Source organism: Lactuca serriola, chromosome 3 (genome assembly GCF_051521515.1).
Source record: "Lactuca serriola cultivar US96UC23 chromosome 3, Lser_US96UC23_V15, whole genome shotgun sequence".
In the NCBI taxonomy this organism is placed as follows: domain Eukaryota; kingdom Viridiplantae; phylum Streptophyta; class Magnoliopsida; order Asterales; family Asteraceae; genus Lactuca; species Lactuca serriola.
In genome coordinates, this window is record NC_136410.1 from 79,219,446 (window position 1) to 79,237,998 (window position 18,553).

The window sequence follows — 18,553 nt, forward strand, 5'->3', positions numbered from 1 at the left end:
GTTCACGGCCAAGGAAGTTCTTGGGCCGTGAACTCCATTTTAGGGTGCCAAAATGCCCTAAATGCCTTCCATAACCCAAGAGACAAGCATAGAAATTTACCTAGATGTGTTTAGGACCCCAAACAACCAAAATATCATCACCCATAAGTGTTTACGGCCGCAAACACATGACCAAATGGTCCATGGGCTGTAAACTCAAGATAGAGGTGTTTTGATGCCACAAACACTTCCAAGGGCTTAGGCATGAATTTAGAATGCTTCTTTATGACCTTTAGGACCCTCATAAGTATACTTGGCCATGAGTTTATGGTAGTAAATTCATTTGGGCCGTGAACACCCCAAAAGTGCCAAAAGAAGTGGTCTTTCTCATCCTAGAGTAGAGCTAATGTCCCTAAATCACCCCCTAGACTTCAAACTAGCACTAACCCATGAGTAACCATGAGTTTACAGCCGTAAACTCCCTTGGGCCGTGAACTCATGGTAGTAAACTCATATGTGTGCCTTATACCTTCCTATGTTGAATCATATGTGATTCCAACACCTAGCCAAGGTGTTTCCTAGTCCCGGAAGGTGTTATCTTTCATATAGTTGTTTATAAACACTATATTCATGTCATTATGTGTCCTTAAATATCATTTAGGACTTATTGTGTCTCGGAACTTCATTCGTGGAACTTCTCATCCGTACGCGCATACCCGTTTGAACCACCCACATCAGGTGAGTTCATACCCCGTAAGGAATCTTTTAGCTATTTTAATTGTTTTAAGGGGGGGATACAAGTTGAACACAATGATAATTGTGTAAATGTTTGTTATAAACATCTTTCAAAATGTTACTTATGTTATTTATAAGTTGTTAAAACATTTCAAAACTCTTTTAAAGGTTATGTTACTTTATAGTTATACAAAACTCCATTTTTAAAGTATAAGCATAACTTTGTAGATAAATGAGTCTTTTCAGTAACACTCCAGTTAGAGCATTAGTAAGCTATTATAGGTATAGTTTAAGAGAATGTTATTCATTACTTCTAGTACAATGAAGCACACACAGAACAGAACATAACATAACATAACATAACATAACATAATAAGGTGTTATAGCATGGAACAATTTCAGGATCTAACTATACCAATGAATCACAACGCATTATGGTAGTTATATTGGGTATACGTGATCACATAACTTTAATGTGGATAACGTGGCCTAGCAACTCGTTGCGAAAGTCAACCTTGATTCCCAGAATCTCTCGTAGGGAGAACATTTAGTATGGGAATTTCGTATCACATTACGACCTTAATAAAACACATATGTTTTTAGGTTGTTAGTACCTCCGTATGTCATTATAAACGACAAAAGGGAACTCATTTCTCCCATTACTTTCATAAAGTGTCAGTAACACTTGAAAGTTGATCTATTCTCGAATCGAGATAGGTTATAAACTAGGGAGAATGTACTTTTCAGTTGACAAAGGAACAATATAGTTTTGGTAGAAGACTGCTTTTAAAAATTTAGAACCATGATGCTGACCTTATGATTTCGTAATGTATACACTATAGGATACATATATGCTAAGTAGATTCCGACAGCTAATAGGATGTGTGTTCTTCGCTGTACGTCATGTTCCCGTTGGATGTGGGTTTACACCGAGGTCACCCAATCTATTATCTACCCGAATCTATATATATTTATGCTTAGTATACATTAAGTCATCATAAGGGTACCAGGTATGGATCAGGTCATAGGACACAGGGTCAATGCAAAGTTTTTCTAGTACAAAACTTTCGTTTCAAAGTCAGTACTTTTGATATACAAAACTAGCGATTTCCCAGTTAAGGGCTTAATCCATTTTATTAAGCCAGTACAGTTTTAAAGACTTTAAGTGAGTTAACTCTATAATACCTTAGTTTATACACCATGTTTATATATAAGACTAGTATCAGACAGCTAGTAGGATGTGTGCTCTTCGCTGTACGTCCTGTTCCCGTTGGATGTGGGCTTACACCGAGGTCACCCAATCTACTATCTACCCGATATCAAATTATATATAGCAGTATAAACAAAGCTATTATAAAAGTAATCACCATAGTCAATATTTTATTATAAGAAATATAGATTTTCTTAAAAGGAACTCTCCATTAGATATAAAGGAACCATTACAAATAACTCCATGAGTAACAAGTGAATACACCAAGGTTATATATGACAACGATCTAACAACCAATGGAAAGTCTTGTAGATGCGCATAATCGATTGTTTGTTTACTCCAAGTATATATAACTTTTACCCACTTATTACGCATAGAAAGTCTTGTAATGTCATTTTACTCAACTCCCATTTTAAGTAGGAAATATATGATTTTCTAGAGGAACAGGAAAACTTTACAAAACAACACCTTACAGCTTACAGTACTTTACATATACATTTTCAACCACATTTTTACAGCTTACTCACATCACTAAAATCTTATGAACTCACCAGCTTAATTGCTGATCAACTCTTTCAAATAACTTGTATTCTCAGGAGACTATTAGACAGGTGCTCGTGCTGGGACTTCAGAAGATGAATCATTATAGCTTCAAGTCTTGTTTTGTTATTTGTTTATGACTTCTATGTTTTGTGAACACATACATTGTAAACACTTTCTTTCTAAATGAAATGGTTGTTCATTACTTGCTTACCATATACATATCTCGTGATACTTGACATGACGTCCTCCACCCCCGAACGTTTCCGCCGTTCTGGTTTTGGGGTTTCCTCAGCCATACATGTCCTAAAGGCAACCATGAGGGGGATGGAGTACAACGAATGAACACTCTAGTTCATTAACACCTACAGGTTGCGGACCTGCTAATGTTTCCCACTGGACTGTCTAGAAAGTCCGTGGTCGTCATCCAAACTCCGCTAGATGACTGGATCTCAAATCCCATCGAGGCCTCTCATCAATTTTATTTTATCACACATCACTATCTACCCATGTTCTACCTAACATATTTGTAGATAAAAATACTTATACAGTTTAAAACTTGTATAAAACATCAACACAACAGTCACCTCAAATAAACAATTAATATATTTACACATAGCACGTATTATAAGGTAAATACTTCATATCTATGTGTAAAATGAAAATGACTATACACTCACATGATTTGGTGATAATCGGGCAGCAATTCGTTTCCTAAAACGATTGTTTCTAATAAAACTGGGAGTTTTATTAAGAAACCGGGCTTTGCAAAGGTCGGGCTCCGAAACCGAAAAGATAAATTTTCCGGGCTTCACGGGCACTTCGTGGAGTATTCCAGGGTTTACAATCGATACAAGAGCTTCGGGGAAGGTTAAGGTGAAGAAAAGATGAAGAAAGGGGTGAAAAATGGCAAATATCCAAATCTACCCGAGAAGGCTCGCAGGTCCCCTTATATTTATAGGGTCCGAAGTCCTGATCCAACGGCTGAGAGGCTCCTGATCCGACGGCTGAGAGGTCTCACAGGGGGTGGCTCGCACGAGGGTAGCATGTGCGAAGGGGCTACTGACTTCTTGAGATTGGTCCGAAGCGTGTGTCCGAAGTCGGTTCCGGTGCGCAGGTGGTCAGCACGTGCGAGGGCCTCGGTGGCACTTGCTGATTGGACCGCGAAGTCGTGACCCATGTGCGAGGCTCGGAGCTAGGCGGTGCAAGGTTCGGTCCATATACGAACCTCAGATTGGACCTCCCTTCGGTCAAATCAGAATCCGACACGTGGCACATGCGAGGCGAGTGTGACGTGGCAACTCGTGACTATGCGAATTTTCTCGGTTTTCACACCAAAACTTCTAAAATCTATAACTTTCGCAAACGAGCTCCGTTTTTGACGTTCTTTATATACACGCGTAGCTAAAATTACGCTCTACAACTTCTGTTTAGACTTCGTCGGCAAATTTTGAATTTAAATTTTATATTATTATTTTTAACAGACCGGGACAGGAAATCCGTTAAAAATTCATAACTTCTTCATCTGACGTTCGTTTTCGTCAGAATTTTTACCGTTGTGTTACTAATGACGAGACCTTCAATTCTCGTTTAGGTTGTGTCGGCTAAAAATCGCTCGATCTAAAATTCGAGTTTTTAGCTGTCTACTGCTAAGCTAAAACTTCGAAAAATCATAACTTCCTCATATGAAGTCAGATTTGGGCGTTCTTTTTATCAAACTTCTCGGTTTAACGAATACTACGACTTTAGTTTAGATCACTAAGGCTAAAAAGTAGTTTATCAAAAACTCATTTTTTACGACATTCAGCACCGTGCTGGTTTTGTCGTGAAACTTCGACAGGTCATAACTTCTTCGTTATAACTAGGATTTTGGTATTCTTTATATCCCCGAAATCCTTGTTTTGACCACTACAACTTTATGTAAAGATATCGGGCTTATCTCACACTTTAATTTTGACGCTTATTTTTATTCTTAATTAATTAAACCCTAATAATTAAGCATAAAACACACAGAATTCACATAATTCCTTTTTAATTTCTTCAAAATGAGTTACAAAGGTTAACATAGACTATCACCTCAATAGAAATGCCTAGGCTAGAAACACGAGTGTTACACTACGCACGATCTTGAGTTGGGAGTGGTGGTATTCGCTCTCAAGATTTGGAGGCATTATCTATACGGGGTCCGATGTACTATATACACGGATCACAAGAGTTTGAGGCACATCATGGATCAGCCGAACCTGAATATGATGCAGCGTAAGTGTTTGGATGTATTCAAGGACTATGATTGTGAGATCCTTTACCATCTTGGTAAAGCGAATGTGGTTGCGGACGCTTTGAGCCGCAAGTCAGTTGGTTCTTCTACCCAGAAAGGTGTATGAGGATAACTGTGAGTTCCCCGCTTGTGAGCATGATTAGAGATGCTCGGGTTGAGGGCATGAGACCAGAGAACTGGAAGTTGGAGCGGATTAAGGGCGAGAGCGCCCGGTTTGTTCAGGATAGCCGCGGATTATTGACCCGACACGGTCGAGTTTGGTTTTCGATGTCCGGAGGCGTCAGACAGTAATGGAGGAGGCTCATAAGTCTCATTTTTCTATACACCCGGGGGCCACCAAGATGTACCGCGATCTGAGCTTGAGTTACTGGTGGCCCGGTATGAAGCGAGAAATCGCTTGGTATGTTGAGAGGTGCCTGACCTGTAGGATGGTCAAGGTCGAGCATCAGAGGCCGCATGATAAGCTGCAGCCTCTGGAGATTCCTATGTGGAAATGGGAACAAATCACGATGGACTTCATTAAGAAGTTGCCAAGGATGGCAAAAGGGTTTGATGCTATATGGGTCATCGTGGATCGGTTGACCAAGAATGCCCATTTCTTGGCCATACGGGAGAGTTCCTCGGCCGTGAAATTGACCGACATGTACATCAGCGAGATTTTGTCTCTCCATGGGGTTCCAGTCTCCATCATTTTTGATCGAGATGTCAGGTTTACTTCCCGTCTTTGGCAGAAGTTTCATGAGGAACTGGGTACGCGGCTGCACTTTAGTACAATGTTCCATCCGCAAACCGATGGACAGAGTGAGCGAACCATTCAGACCCTCAAAGACATGTTGCGGGCGTGTGTCATTGACTTCGGTGGGAGTTGGGATTCCCACCTACCGCTTGCAGAGTTCTCCTACAACAACAACTGTCATTCCAGTATTGGCGCCCCGCTTTTTGAGCTGTTGTATGGTCGAAGATGTAGAACCCTGATATGTTGGGGTGAGGTTGGACACATAGTGATGGGTCAGACGAAGGTAGTCTTGCAGACTACCGAAAAGATCCAGCAGATCAGACAGCGGCTGCAGACCGCTCTGAGTCGGCAAAAGGGTTACGGTGATAAACGTCGATCGGATTTAGAATTTCAGGTTGGTGACATGGTACTTCTGAAGGTCTCGCCCTGGAAGGGTGTGATCCGCTTCAGGAAGAGGGGAAATTTGGGTCCCCGTTATATTGGGCCATTCAGGATCATTTCCAGGGTTGGCAAAGTGGATTATAGACTAGAGATACCGGAGGAGCTCAGCCGAATTCATAGCACATTCCATGTTTCGCAATTGCAAAAGTGTATTATGGATCAGGAGGTAGTAGTAACGATGGATGATATTCAGGTCGATGAGCGCCTGAATTACGTGGAGAGGCCTGTAGCCATCTTGGAAAGGAAGAAGAAGATTTTTTGGAACAAAGAAATACCTTTGGTGAAAGTGCAGTGGGAACATCGGAGGGGATCCGAGTGGACATAGGAGCCGGAAGCGGAAATGCGAGAGCATTACCCGGCGTTGTTTATTCCAGCAGACTTCGACGGCGAAGTCTAGTTCAAGTGGGAGAGAATTGTAACTCCCCGATTCTCATATATTGTTTAAATATGAATTTCTTTGATTTTAAGGTCTACTCGACAAGTTGGTTGTCCTGCGCGCCAAGTAGCAGCGGGTTGGGGACACGTATTTAGTGGCCTACTCGCCGAGTCCATGAAGGGACTCGATGAGTAGGATTTGGCAGATGAAACCATAAATCCCGGGGTTTTGCACCCTATTTAAAGAAGCATAAGCTCCTTTGCTCTCTGTGCAGTCCTTTGAGAGCTCAGAAAACCCTAATTCGTGTGGTGCTTCATTCTTGTGTGTCTAAAGCTTTGGAGAGGAGATCTTTTGAGAAGAAGAGCTTGGAGGACAAAAGGCTAGGGGCAAGGAAGTGTGGGAAATCAGAAATCTACCTCAGATAACATCATTTGGAGGTATCAAGTCGTCACCTTTACTTCATTTTCCTTCTAAACCTCTTTTGGTTGAGATTTAGGGTTTTTATGGTTTGGTTGAGATGATAATGTGGGATATGAGCTAGATCTAAAGTTGTAACTTCAGATTTGGACCCTTCTTGGGTTCTAAAGTCATAAAGCTCCAAATTTGGTCATGTATGAAGCCTCTTTGAGTACGAAACCCCATTGTGAGCTTGGATTTGACATTTAGAGCCTTTGTAGCTATGCATGCACGTAAAGTTTGCAACTTTACGTGAAAAGCATGCCTTAGAAGATTGGATATGTAATTTGGAGCCATTGCATGGCTTAAAAGAGTCTATATGGCTTAAGGACTGAAGGAACTCGGCAAGTCACAAGGTTGACTCGGCGAGTCTCATGAAGATGAGCCTGGACCCGACGAGTTGGACGAACAACTCGGTGAGTCTGATGAAGATTGATGTAGACTCGCCGGGTTGTATGAACAACTCGGCGAGTCGGTCGAGGTTTCCCAATTTATGTATGCGAATGTAACCGTCGAGTTTCAAGAAGGAAACTCGACGAGTGGCCTTAGGGTTTCGATCTTAAACCGAAGGAACTCGACGAGTCACTCCGGTGACTCGGCGAGTGGGCTAGTACTTCAAGGAACTCGGCGAGTACGCGAGGGTACTCGGCGAGTTAGGGTCAACATGGACTTTTGACCTTGACTAATGACTTTGACTTTGATCAGGGTTTGATTAGTTGGCTTATGGGATACCTTGAAAGATTGGGAACTTATGGGTATGATTATACTATGGTAATAGGTGGGGGAGTTTGTGGCAGTGATCCGAGGGTTGAAGTTTATCTATCGAGTCGACATCTGCAAGGTGAGTTATCCTCACTATATCAATAGGGTCTAAGGCACCAAGGCCGTCCCTTTAGTTGTTATTGTTATGGTATGCTACATATGGTTATGATCTATTAGATCGGAATCAGGATAGACAGTATGTTATGCGTTTACGATCCGTAGGGTTTGGTATGTTAGTGACCTGCTAGGTCGATGCTCTAGTTATGAGAGATTGCTATGATTGATGATCAGTGAGATAGATATGTTGATGTTTGTATATGACAGTATATGTTAGTTATGCGCACATAGTTATTTGCTTGTTGCTTGGGTTGAGGCGGTCCTGCTTTGTGCTGAAGGCCAACACACCCTATGAGCGGTCCGGGGAGACTATAGGCCCACGCGGCAGTCCAGTTATGTCGAACGCTCGGGACAGATTCAGATAGACTGTAGGCCCTGCAGGGCGATCCAGTCAGGCCGATGGCCCAGTATGCATGTTGTTGATTGTCTGTTACTGATATGGTATTATCAGTGTGGTATTGGTATTTTCGGGGGTAGCTCACTAAGCCCTTGGGCTTACAGTTTTCATTTTAATGTTTCAGGTACTTCAGGAGATCATGGCAAGGCGAAAGCGTGACTGTACCGCTCCTCATCCTTATGATCTGGTTATTGGGACACTCTGATGTATAATGATTGAAAACTTTTTGTAAACAAATACTATTTGGTTTGATTTATGATTGGAAAATTTTAAATTTGGCGTAAAATTTTTGGATGTTACAAGTTAATCAGCAGATCCAAAAAAATGTATATCGACATTTCAATCTTCCACATGATCTTTGATGAAGTGATACCTTAGTGCGATGTGTTTGGTCTTTGAATGTTGCACTGGGTTATGACATATACGAATGACGCTTTCAGAATCACAATACAAATGGATTCGCTTGATGTTTATGCCATAGTCACGAAGCTGACTTTGAATCCAAATGACTTGTGAAGTACAAGAGGCAACAACTATGTACTATGCTTCAACAGTGGATAGGGAGACGCGAGTTTTCTTTTCAGATTGCCAACTTACGAGTTTGCCATCAAAAATTGGCATCCTCCCATTGTACTCTTTCGATCTAAACCACAACCTCCAAGTTCAGAATCCGAAAATTCTTACACAAAGAAACCTGAACTTGAAGGGTACCATATTTCGAGTGAGGATGTTCGTTTAAGATACCTGAATATGTTTTTGACAACGCTCATGTAGGGTTTGCGAGGATTCATTTGAAACCTGGCACAATAGCAAACCGAAAACATGATGTCTGGATGACTAGCCATAACATACATTAATGAACCTATCATTTGACGATAAAGTGTCATATTAGCGGCCGATTTGTCCAGAGACAATGTTAGTTTTGTTTTGAATGTCATTGGAACCTTCACCTTCGAATCTCCCACCATTCCAAACATAGAGAGTAAGGTCTTTGTATAAGCCTCCTGATTGATAAAGATACCATCCTGACTCTTTCTTATATTCAAACCAAGGAAAAAAGTTAATCGCACCCGCGAAGCTCATCTTAAACTTAGTTTCCATTAACTTTCGGAACTCAGCAGTTAAGCTGGGGTTAGTTGATCCGAATATGATGTCATCAACGTAAATTTGAACGATCATCTATTGGTCACCATCTTTCTTGCGAAAGAAGGTTGGGTCGACCGATCCTTGTTTAAATTTAGCTTGTTTTAAAAAACGAATAAGAGTTTCGTACTAGACTCTCGGAGCTTGCTTTAGACCAGAAACTGCTTTGTCTAGAATGTAACAGTGGTTAATATATTTTTCATTTATGAACCCTTGTGGTTGTTCCACATACACTTTTTCTTCCAGTTCCCCGTTCAAAAATGCACACTTGATATCCATCTGATATACTTCAAAGTTCTAGTGTGCAGCGTATGCCAAGAAAATGTAAACATATTCCAGCCTTGCAACTGGAATGAAGGTTTCTTCATAGTCAATACCTTTTTCTTGACAATAACCCTTAAAAACTAGTCGCGCCTTGTTTCGTATCACATTTCCTACTTTGTCCAGCTTGTTACGAAACACCCATTTTAGACCAACAACAGATGCATCCTTTGGAGTGGGAATAAGTCTCCAGACCTTGTTTCATTCAAATTCATTGAGCTCCTCCTGCATAGCTTGCACCCAATCAGAATGATCATGAGCAATTTGAACATTTTTAGGTTCAATTTTGGAGATAAACGAATTGAACATGCAATACTCCACTTTAGAGAATAATGCAGTCCGCTTCGCCTTTTGTTGTGCTCTCGTAAGAATTCCTGAAGACGAATCTCCTGTTACTTGAGTTTTTGGATGATCTTTGGTCCATTTAGTCAATGGAGGGAAATTAGGATCATAGGTTGGATCCAGTTCAGCGTTCACATCCTCAAATTCTGATTGCACGTCCGAATCATCATTCGTATTATTATTCTCCCCTTTGAATGATAGAGGTTCTTCTACATTCGGAGTTGAACCCTCCCCCTGGAGTGGTGTTCTTGAGTTACTTGAGGAGATGAATGCTCCCCCTGAAGAGGTGTACTTGGTGTGAAGGTTGAAGTAGCACCCTCCCCCTGTGATGTAGCATTCACATCTTTCGATTGAGACAGATTTTTCGAGTCTTGTGGAGTGGGGTGTTCGTGTTCCATAACTTTCACAACATCGTCTATGATTTTCTTTAGTTCCTTTACTTTGTTGTCTACTACTTTGGATTCTGAGTATATTGCCTTTTCTGGCTCGTCGAATAAGTTCATAAACTCCTCATGAAGGCTAGAAAGAGAAATCATCATCAGATTTTTCATGGGAAAGATTTCCTTTGATTGTGAATCGACCTTTTGATACTTCTTAAGATAAGTGTCATCAAAGGTGACATAGTAGGTCTCTTCGATTCCCTTTTATCTTTTATTGACAATATGATATGCCTTCGATGTTAAAGAATACCCGAAGAAGATACCTTCGTCAGCTTTCGCATCGAATTTGTTCCTTTGTTCCTTTGAGTTAAAGATGAAGCACCTGGAACCAAAGACATGGAAAACATTAACATTAGGTTTTCCATTATTAAGAATTTCGTAGGAGGTAATAGAAAATCTTTTATTTAGGAAAGATCGGCTTTGCGTGAAACAAGTTGTGCCAATAGCTTCTGCCCAGAAGTAGAGTGGAAGATTCGCGATTGATAGCATGGTTCTCGAAGCTTCGCATAAAGAGCGGTTGCGTCTTTCAACGACCACGTTCCATTGAGGAGTGTAAGGAGTCTAAAAATTATGAGTAACTCCTTTCACAGTTAGAAATTATTCAAACGCTTGGTTTTTGAATTCCAACTCGTTGTCAATACGAATGTTGCGAACCAGCTTTTGCAATTGTAGCTCGATCTGCTTTATGAAATCCTTGAGTTTGGGAGTGGCTTCGGATTTCTGTTTAAGAAAATGCACCCATGTGAATCTGGAAAAGTCATCTACAACTACGAGAATATATATGTTACCACCAAGGCTTTCAATTGCAGAGGGACCACAAAGGTCTATATGCAAGAGTTCAAGTGGTTCTATGACTTTCGTATTTACAATTGTTGGATGACTCTTCCTGCTCTGCTTCCCCATTTCGTAGGTTGTATAAAGATGTTCTTTATCAAACTTCAAGATAGGAAGCCCTCGCACATGATCACCAAGAATAAGCTTGTTGATGTCTTTGAAATTGAGATGTGAGAGTCTTCTGTGTCATAGTGTAACGCCCGCGTTTCCAGGCTAGGCATTATCATTGATGTAATAGTCTAGCTTAACCCTTGTAACTCTTTTTGAAGTATTAATGATGAAATATTTGAGTATTATGTGAATTATATGAATTATGTGTTTATTTTCTTAATTATTATAATTTAATGAATTAAGAATAAAATAAGCGTCAAATTTGAAGTGTGGGATAATCCCAATATCTTTGCATAAAGACGTAGTGGTCGAAACAAGGATTCCGAAGATATAAAGAATGCCGAAATCCGAGTTATAACGAAGAACTTATGACCTGTCGAAGTTTCGCGACAAAACCGACAACGCTGAATGACGTAAAAAGTGAAACTTACGTTAGAGAAATATTTAGCCTTAGTGATCTAAACGAAAGTCGTAGAGTTCGTTAAACCGAGAGCGTGCATAAAAAGAACGCCCAAATCTGACTTCGTATGAGGAAGTTTTGATTTTTCGAAGTTTCGACTTAGCAGTATGCAGCCCGAAGACTCGATTTGAGATCGAGCGGTTTTTAGCCGAAACAATCTAAATGAGAATCGAAGGCCTCATTAATAGGAGTAAAACGATAAAAAGATAGGTGAAAACGGACGTCGGATGAAGAAGTTATGAATTTATAACGGAATTTTCCTGTCCCGGCCTACCAAAAATAAATAATAAAAATAAAATCAAAATTAACCGACGGAGACTAAACGAAAGTTGTAGATCGTAGTCTCACCTACGCGTGGATATAAAGAACGTCGAAAACGGAGTTCGTATGAGGAAGATATGAATTTTTGAAGTTTATTAAATATTTTCGATATTATATATATATATATATATATATATATATATATATATATATATATATTCCGATATTATCCGAATGGGGGGAGTCAGCGATCTTATCGTCATTACGCCCAGCGTAATCTCAAGTTACGTCTAACGTAATTCGACCTTCCAGCCCCTATAAAAGGAGGTTGAGGGCAACCGAGTTCATTGCTCATTTCTTCCCTTTTTCTCGTGTTTTTGCATCGTTTTTCGTGCAAGAATTATTCCGAAGCCCCGGTATCATTCCCGAGCCCCGAAGCAAGTCCCGAGGTCCCGAAGATCCCGAGAAGTAAGATTCCCGAGCCGAAGCTCTGCCCGCGAGGAGTCTGGTTTTTGTGAAGATCTTCCAGATCTGCCGAAGAATACTACTTCTACAAGCCGTAGTGTTGTCCGTGATGGGTTTTAGTCATAAGACATCTTATGTGCTCATACAAACCCTAATGCTTGGATCTAGGTTTCTCTATTGTACATGCTTTGAATCCAAGACTATAAACCCTAATTCTAGCATATGGAAATCGATATTAACATATAATTAGGTTTAAGATGTTACCTTGATTGTTATGTAGTAATAACAATCCAAATTCCTTCTTGAATTGACTTTGGAAGGCTTAGAGTCACAAGTGTCACTCCTCTAATGGCTTACAAACACCATAAGCAAGTGGAGAAGGTATAAAGAGAGAGGGGAGGTATTAGAATTCGTCTCTAGGACCTCTTAGGAAGGCATGGACGAATTCATGAGCCTTGGGGTCTTTATATAGGTGTAGAGATTAGGGTTTTAGTCCTTATCCTTATCTAGTTGCTTGCCCATCAAGTAACCATAAGATAAGCCTTGAAAACCCTTATCCTAGTCGAATTCTAAGGCCTTATCACCTTAAATTCATTCAACCTATTAATAAGATAATCCTTACCTTATTTTGTAACTATCACATAATTACAATTCAGCCCCTCTAGTTTAATTAATTACATTTGATCACAAAATTAATTCTTAATTAATTATTGACCAATATTAATTAAACAAATATGATTTCTTCTTTAATATATTATTCTTATAACATATTAATAAATCATAATAACCTCTCTCTCTCTATTTATTTCTCCAATCAAGTTGCTTTGGTGAAGGCAACCCAAAAGGAACATGCACCATCGGGTCAAGTACATACCAAAATAGTTATGGACTTAGACACTAATCCAACAGTCTCCCACTTGGATAAGTCTAATAACTATTCTGCGTATGACTTCAGATCCTGATCTGCAATCGTAGCTTTCCAAAGCCGCTGTCAACTCTGATCATATCAGATACGCGTGTCCTTAGATAAGGGATCACATATTCCTCCATTCTAGATATCATATGAGATATGATTTCAAATCATTCTCTTTGTACTATATCTCGATTCCCGATTTATGACGACTGACTAATTGAACAAATCAAATTAGCCCTAGCCCGGCCGAGCATTTACGTTTGTCATCACTAAATCATCGAGGGGCCCAAAGATATCGCTTTTATCCTACTTTGAATAAAAGGAACGTATAAACTTTGATACAATGCTTGCTTGCACTCACTAACCGAATTACACACAACAATATGTTTTATAACACCAAGTTACTAGTGCGTTTACATATTATCAATGTGCAACCGATTCGCAAGATACAACTCACACATCTCGGTTTCAAGAATATAAGATGTTATCGTCTCACCAATCACTCGTGATACAATCCATGGAGTGATCCAAGTGAGCGTGGGTTTAATCCAATGCTCAAATCACATTCATAAGCACTCATGAATGTTGTAGCAAACATTTGCTTATGTCTAATACTCTTTTAGACAATCCACACACCAATTCACGACAGTCTTCATTCATATCTACTTCCAACATATGAACAACTGTGGCCCGTTCGAATAATTCGATTATTCTTAATAAATTCAATTATTCTGGAAGTCAAAACATGCAAATGTGAAACACAAGAATAATACTAATCTCATATGGCCTCAAACCTTTGAGTATAAATAAAACTCCTTTTATTTATCACCATATCGATTACTCATTATTTGTCGTTTCGGGTAATCAACTTCTTACTTGAATTCCAACACTTGTCCCATGCTCCTAGCATGCACACAATGTTTACCTATGGTTCTTACTTTGTGAAATAGATCACATTGAACACATTTCCAATCCTTCTCATTTCACAACTCCTAATCCGTTTTTCATAAGTTAAAGAATATCAAATTCTTGTTACTTATAGAATATGCTAGATTATAACATTATATGCAACTTATCCTTTCGTAATGTCACTGCACCAAAGTCATAAAGACTATTGCCAATGATATTACAAAGTCCTCTATCGGAGATTGTTACAAAACAATTCCATAGACGTGATGTCTCTCACTCAAAGTACATTCTTTGAACATCCTTTTGCATAGAAGTTTCTAATCTAATCATAGATTTCTCAATATTCAATTCCCAATATGGACACACTTCCATATGTTCCATATGACAACTCATTCTTAATAGAATCTTATCTATTCGTACCGATGTCGATATAGTCCATCCAATATGGAAACATTTCCATATTTTCCAATACTATACTTCCAACTACTCACAAGCGACCAATCCTCGTCGAACTTGGATTGTCCTTTGATAGTTGTTTAATTATTTTAGTCTAAACCGATTCTAGTCCTTTTTCCCTCTAAATATGCTAGACATTCGGAAAATTTTAGAATGGTCAAACATTAAAGCATTTGCAATCGATCCTATACCCGAAGCGTATGGGACACGACGCATAATGTTTTATTTGCTATGTTCTCAAAATTCGAATTGTGAAGAGGAATGTCGTAATCATAATCGAAATTTTAAGAACACACTATGTACCTTTGACTAAATTTATTAACATTTCTCAACCTAAGCCTTTAGATTTGAAATGAAGCATAATATTCTCTCCCTTAATTATAGCAAAACAACTTTGCAACCCTTACGACTTTGCAAGGTATAACTCTTGTTTTCTATAATTAATATTGCCAACTTGCAGTACGTGCCTTAATAATCATACAATCATAACATTTATGCTCCCACTATCATGATGATTATTATAAACATAACACTTATGGTCCCACTAGCTTTGACATGTATTTAGAAACAGCTTAACTTTCAGAAAAACAATGCTTATTGAATTTCTTAAGTTCATGTTTCTAATACTTAGTGCTTTGATAATCTTTTATCAAGGCTTCTTGACCTTATACACCTTTGCCTTAGATAGTTCATATGTGTGTGTAAACAATTGCCAAACCTCACAATTCAAATTATGGAAAGGGATCCCGTAACCATAATCGAATTCGAGAATGCAATTTTACAATCACTATCTTCTTAAAATCTTTCTTAGTGAAAGCATTTCCTCACAATCATTTTTCATGAAGGAGGAAATCTTATGACACTTAGATTTAAACGGTGTGTTTGTTCCTATCCATGTGAATTTGTCAAAACCAAAGTTTACGACAAATTCAAACTCATATGGATCGAACTTTCTTAATCTCGGTTTCTTGTCTTATGGTAGCACAGCTGCCTACCATGTCTTCCAAGTAGTTAAGCAGCTCACCTTTTCTTATCAATGTACTTTCCATTGATCAAGGTCCTTGCCTTTTATGCATTCAAATGAGAACTCATAGGACTCACATGCATAATTAACTCGATTGGATTGACACAGAAACAAAATAATGTCATCACGATAGGTTGTAAACCTCAACTCGTGTGCTAGTGATGATCGATAAGATTCATTTGATTTGTTCCTGAAACCTTTCAAGACTATTAAGACTCCTACTGACTCCTTGACATATAAGATCCTTTTGTCAATAAACATTTCTTGACAAACAAATATTCAAGAGTTAGTGTAGCTTTTATCAAGACTCTTCATAAATTGGTTCTAGTTGGTCTTTGTCTTATCCAAGACATCACAACTTTCCACATTTGATGAATGTTATAAACCTTTAATACTTTTCACTCATTGTCACAATCTTAACTTTAAGACTTGTCATTGGAACGAAGTATGATAGACTTCTTGATTTAACCATTTCTTCAATCCTTGATTCCTCTTCTTAAACATACAATTGTGCTAAGATTTACTTAGAGGATCAATTGAGATATGGTTCTTAATCATTAAGACCTATCATAAAGCATAAAAGGTACTCTCCCTTCTTCTTAGAATGGAGAAACTTTTATCTTTCTGCCTACTTGATTCTTCTTATTCGTTCTGCTATTGATTTTAAACTTTTTCAATCAATTCAGAATTACACTTAATCTTGTAAGTATAATCATATTTACTAAACCTTTAGTAAATCATGACAAATATCTTTTGTTACTCTTATGGTGGACTTGATCAACACCCAACTTTTTGTGCTCGGTCTCCTAGTCCTTCACTTGACACTTTGTCAACGAACTAGTCTAATTTCCAAATATGAAATTTCTCATTCATCATGCAACCAAGTTGCGTGATTCCAAATTTCTGTCCAATTGAAACTTGGGCGATGAGAAACTCTCCCTATTTGGTAAACTCTCGACTTTCCATAAATAACATAATAAGAACCAAATCTATTATAGAAACATTTTAACATCAATTTTTCATACACGCCATTGCAAGGATAAACAAATAAAATTTAAAATCAAAATTTATTTTATTGCGGAAAAATTTGTCCTTACAATGCAACTCATTGAAAAACTTATGCTAATACATCTTTCTTAGCAATCTAACTCTAACTCTAAGTAGTAGCTTAAGAATCTAATCTTCGAGAAATGCGATCGAAATCCATTCCTTCATGGTTAGATTCTGCTCACTTCTTCCTTTAAGCTCCCGTTCTTTTGTTCGATTCTACAAAACATCAATTGTAATCTTATCACATTATGTATTAAGAATCTAGAACAGAAGCTTAAAAAAGTTAGTTAGTGGATTTTACCTATATTAGAGCCATACGTTTCGACTCTCCCATCTCTTAGATCTCTTACGTAAATGGGGCAGCTTCGTCTCCAATGCCCTTTCTCTTGGCAATAAAGCAAATTGACTCTTTTTGGAACGGGACATGGAACTACTTCAGACATTGCCTTTCTATTATGATCAAACTTTTCGATCATAGCATGTCTTTCGTTGCCATTGTCTATATCCATAGAGGTCTTAAAGGCAGATTCACCAATCAACTTTGTTTTTCCATTGCGCCAAACCATTGCTGATTCAGCAGCAATAAGCATATAGGTGAGATCTATAAGGGTCACGTCGCGGTTCATCATATAGTACTCTCTTACGAACTCACTATATGAGTTAGGAAGTGACTGAAGAACCCAATCAACAGCCATTTCCTCACAGACAACGGATCCCAACATTCTTAACCTATCAATGTGTGACTTCATCCCTAGGACGTGTGCACACACCGGCTTTCCTTTTTTATGTTTACTTGCCAAAAGGGCTTGAGTGATCTTGAACTTTTCAAGCCTTCGAACTTGTGGGTTAGGGAGAATAATCGGAGGAGGGGAGGAAGTGAAGTATGATCTCTTGTTCCTCGATCAAATCGTGGAATATCATCTTCATGTGGAAAGCTTGTTCTACGGGATTTGGGAAAACCATAGTTGTCGAACTTTGACATCTACAATACGGGAGAAAATGAATTCAAGTTAGTTGATTGAATGAGTCCTTAGCAAATCACCCAAATGAGATACTAAGGCTAGGACCCAACACAATATTCTACAACTCAGGAGAGGGATGTCGTAACCCTAATTGCAGAATATTTGAAGGTAAGTGAATGACGATTCACTAATTTCCACCATGAAAAACGAAAAAGAAATTTAATTTTTAAATCTATGAAAACTCCTAGATCCTTTGAGATTCATTGAACTTTCAATGGCATGTTTAAATCTCGATATGCCCCTCTTGTTTGTGACTGGGATGCCGAGGATCACAAAGCGGGTGTGAATAACCATGCAAACTTACATGACGCCCTCACATGTTACAGTCACCTATTCGATGTGCCGGTAAACCACACACGCTCCACCAAACTATGACAAACATTGAGTCACCCTTTGCTACCTTTGCTTAGAACCATTTAGTGTGCCGGTAAACCACACACGCTCCACTAACGTCTTTGCAAGGGCACAAAGTGTAATTTCATGGAATTGCATCAATTCACATTTGCCTAAGTAACTAAGATTGGAAATTTTATGAAAACATTTAGTTACTTTAATAATTCATTATACTTATAATGGAAGGTTTCGTCCTATCCTACCCGTTCGGCTAACGACCCTCCACTAGTCAAGAGTGCGGTGGGTAAGAGTGGATACCTATTCAATCGCCATTTTATAGGCAATTTCCTTAAACACCCCTTATAGGGTATATTTTACACTTTTAAAATACTAGGTGGTTAAATTTAACAATTATACTTTTAATTCAATTAAATTGTAAACC

The 18,553-nt window shown here is 38.8% G+C and overlaps 1 protein-coding gene across 1 annotated transcript; it reads right to left on the reverse strand.

The window, feature by feature from the left end:
• Positions 1-9,702: 9,702 nt before the first annotated feature.
• LOC145095430 (uncharacterized) lies at positions 9,703-11,176 on the reverse strand. The gene is made up of 6 exons (XM_079033313.1): positions 10,928-11,176; positions 10,705-10,834; positions 10,537-10,595; positions 10,126-10,474; positions 9,808-9,979; positions 9,703-9,724 (listed from the first exon to the last, which is right to left on the reverse strand). The coding sequence occupies exons 1-6, from the start codon at positions 11,174-11,176 to the stop codon at positions 9,703-9,705; spliced, it is 981 nt and encodes a 326-aa protein (XP_078889439.1).
• Positions 11,177-18,553: the final 7,377 nt, after the last annotated feature.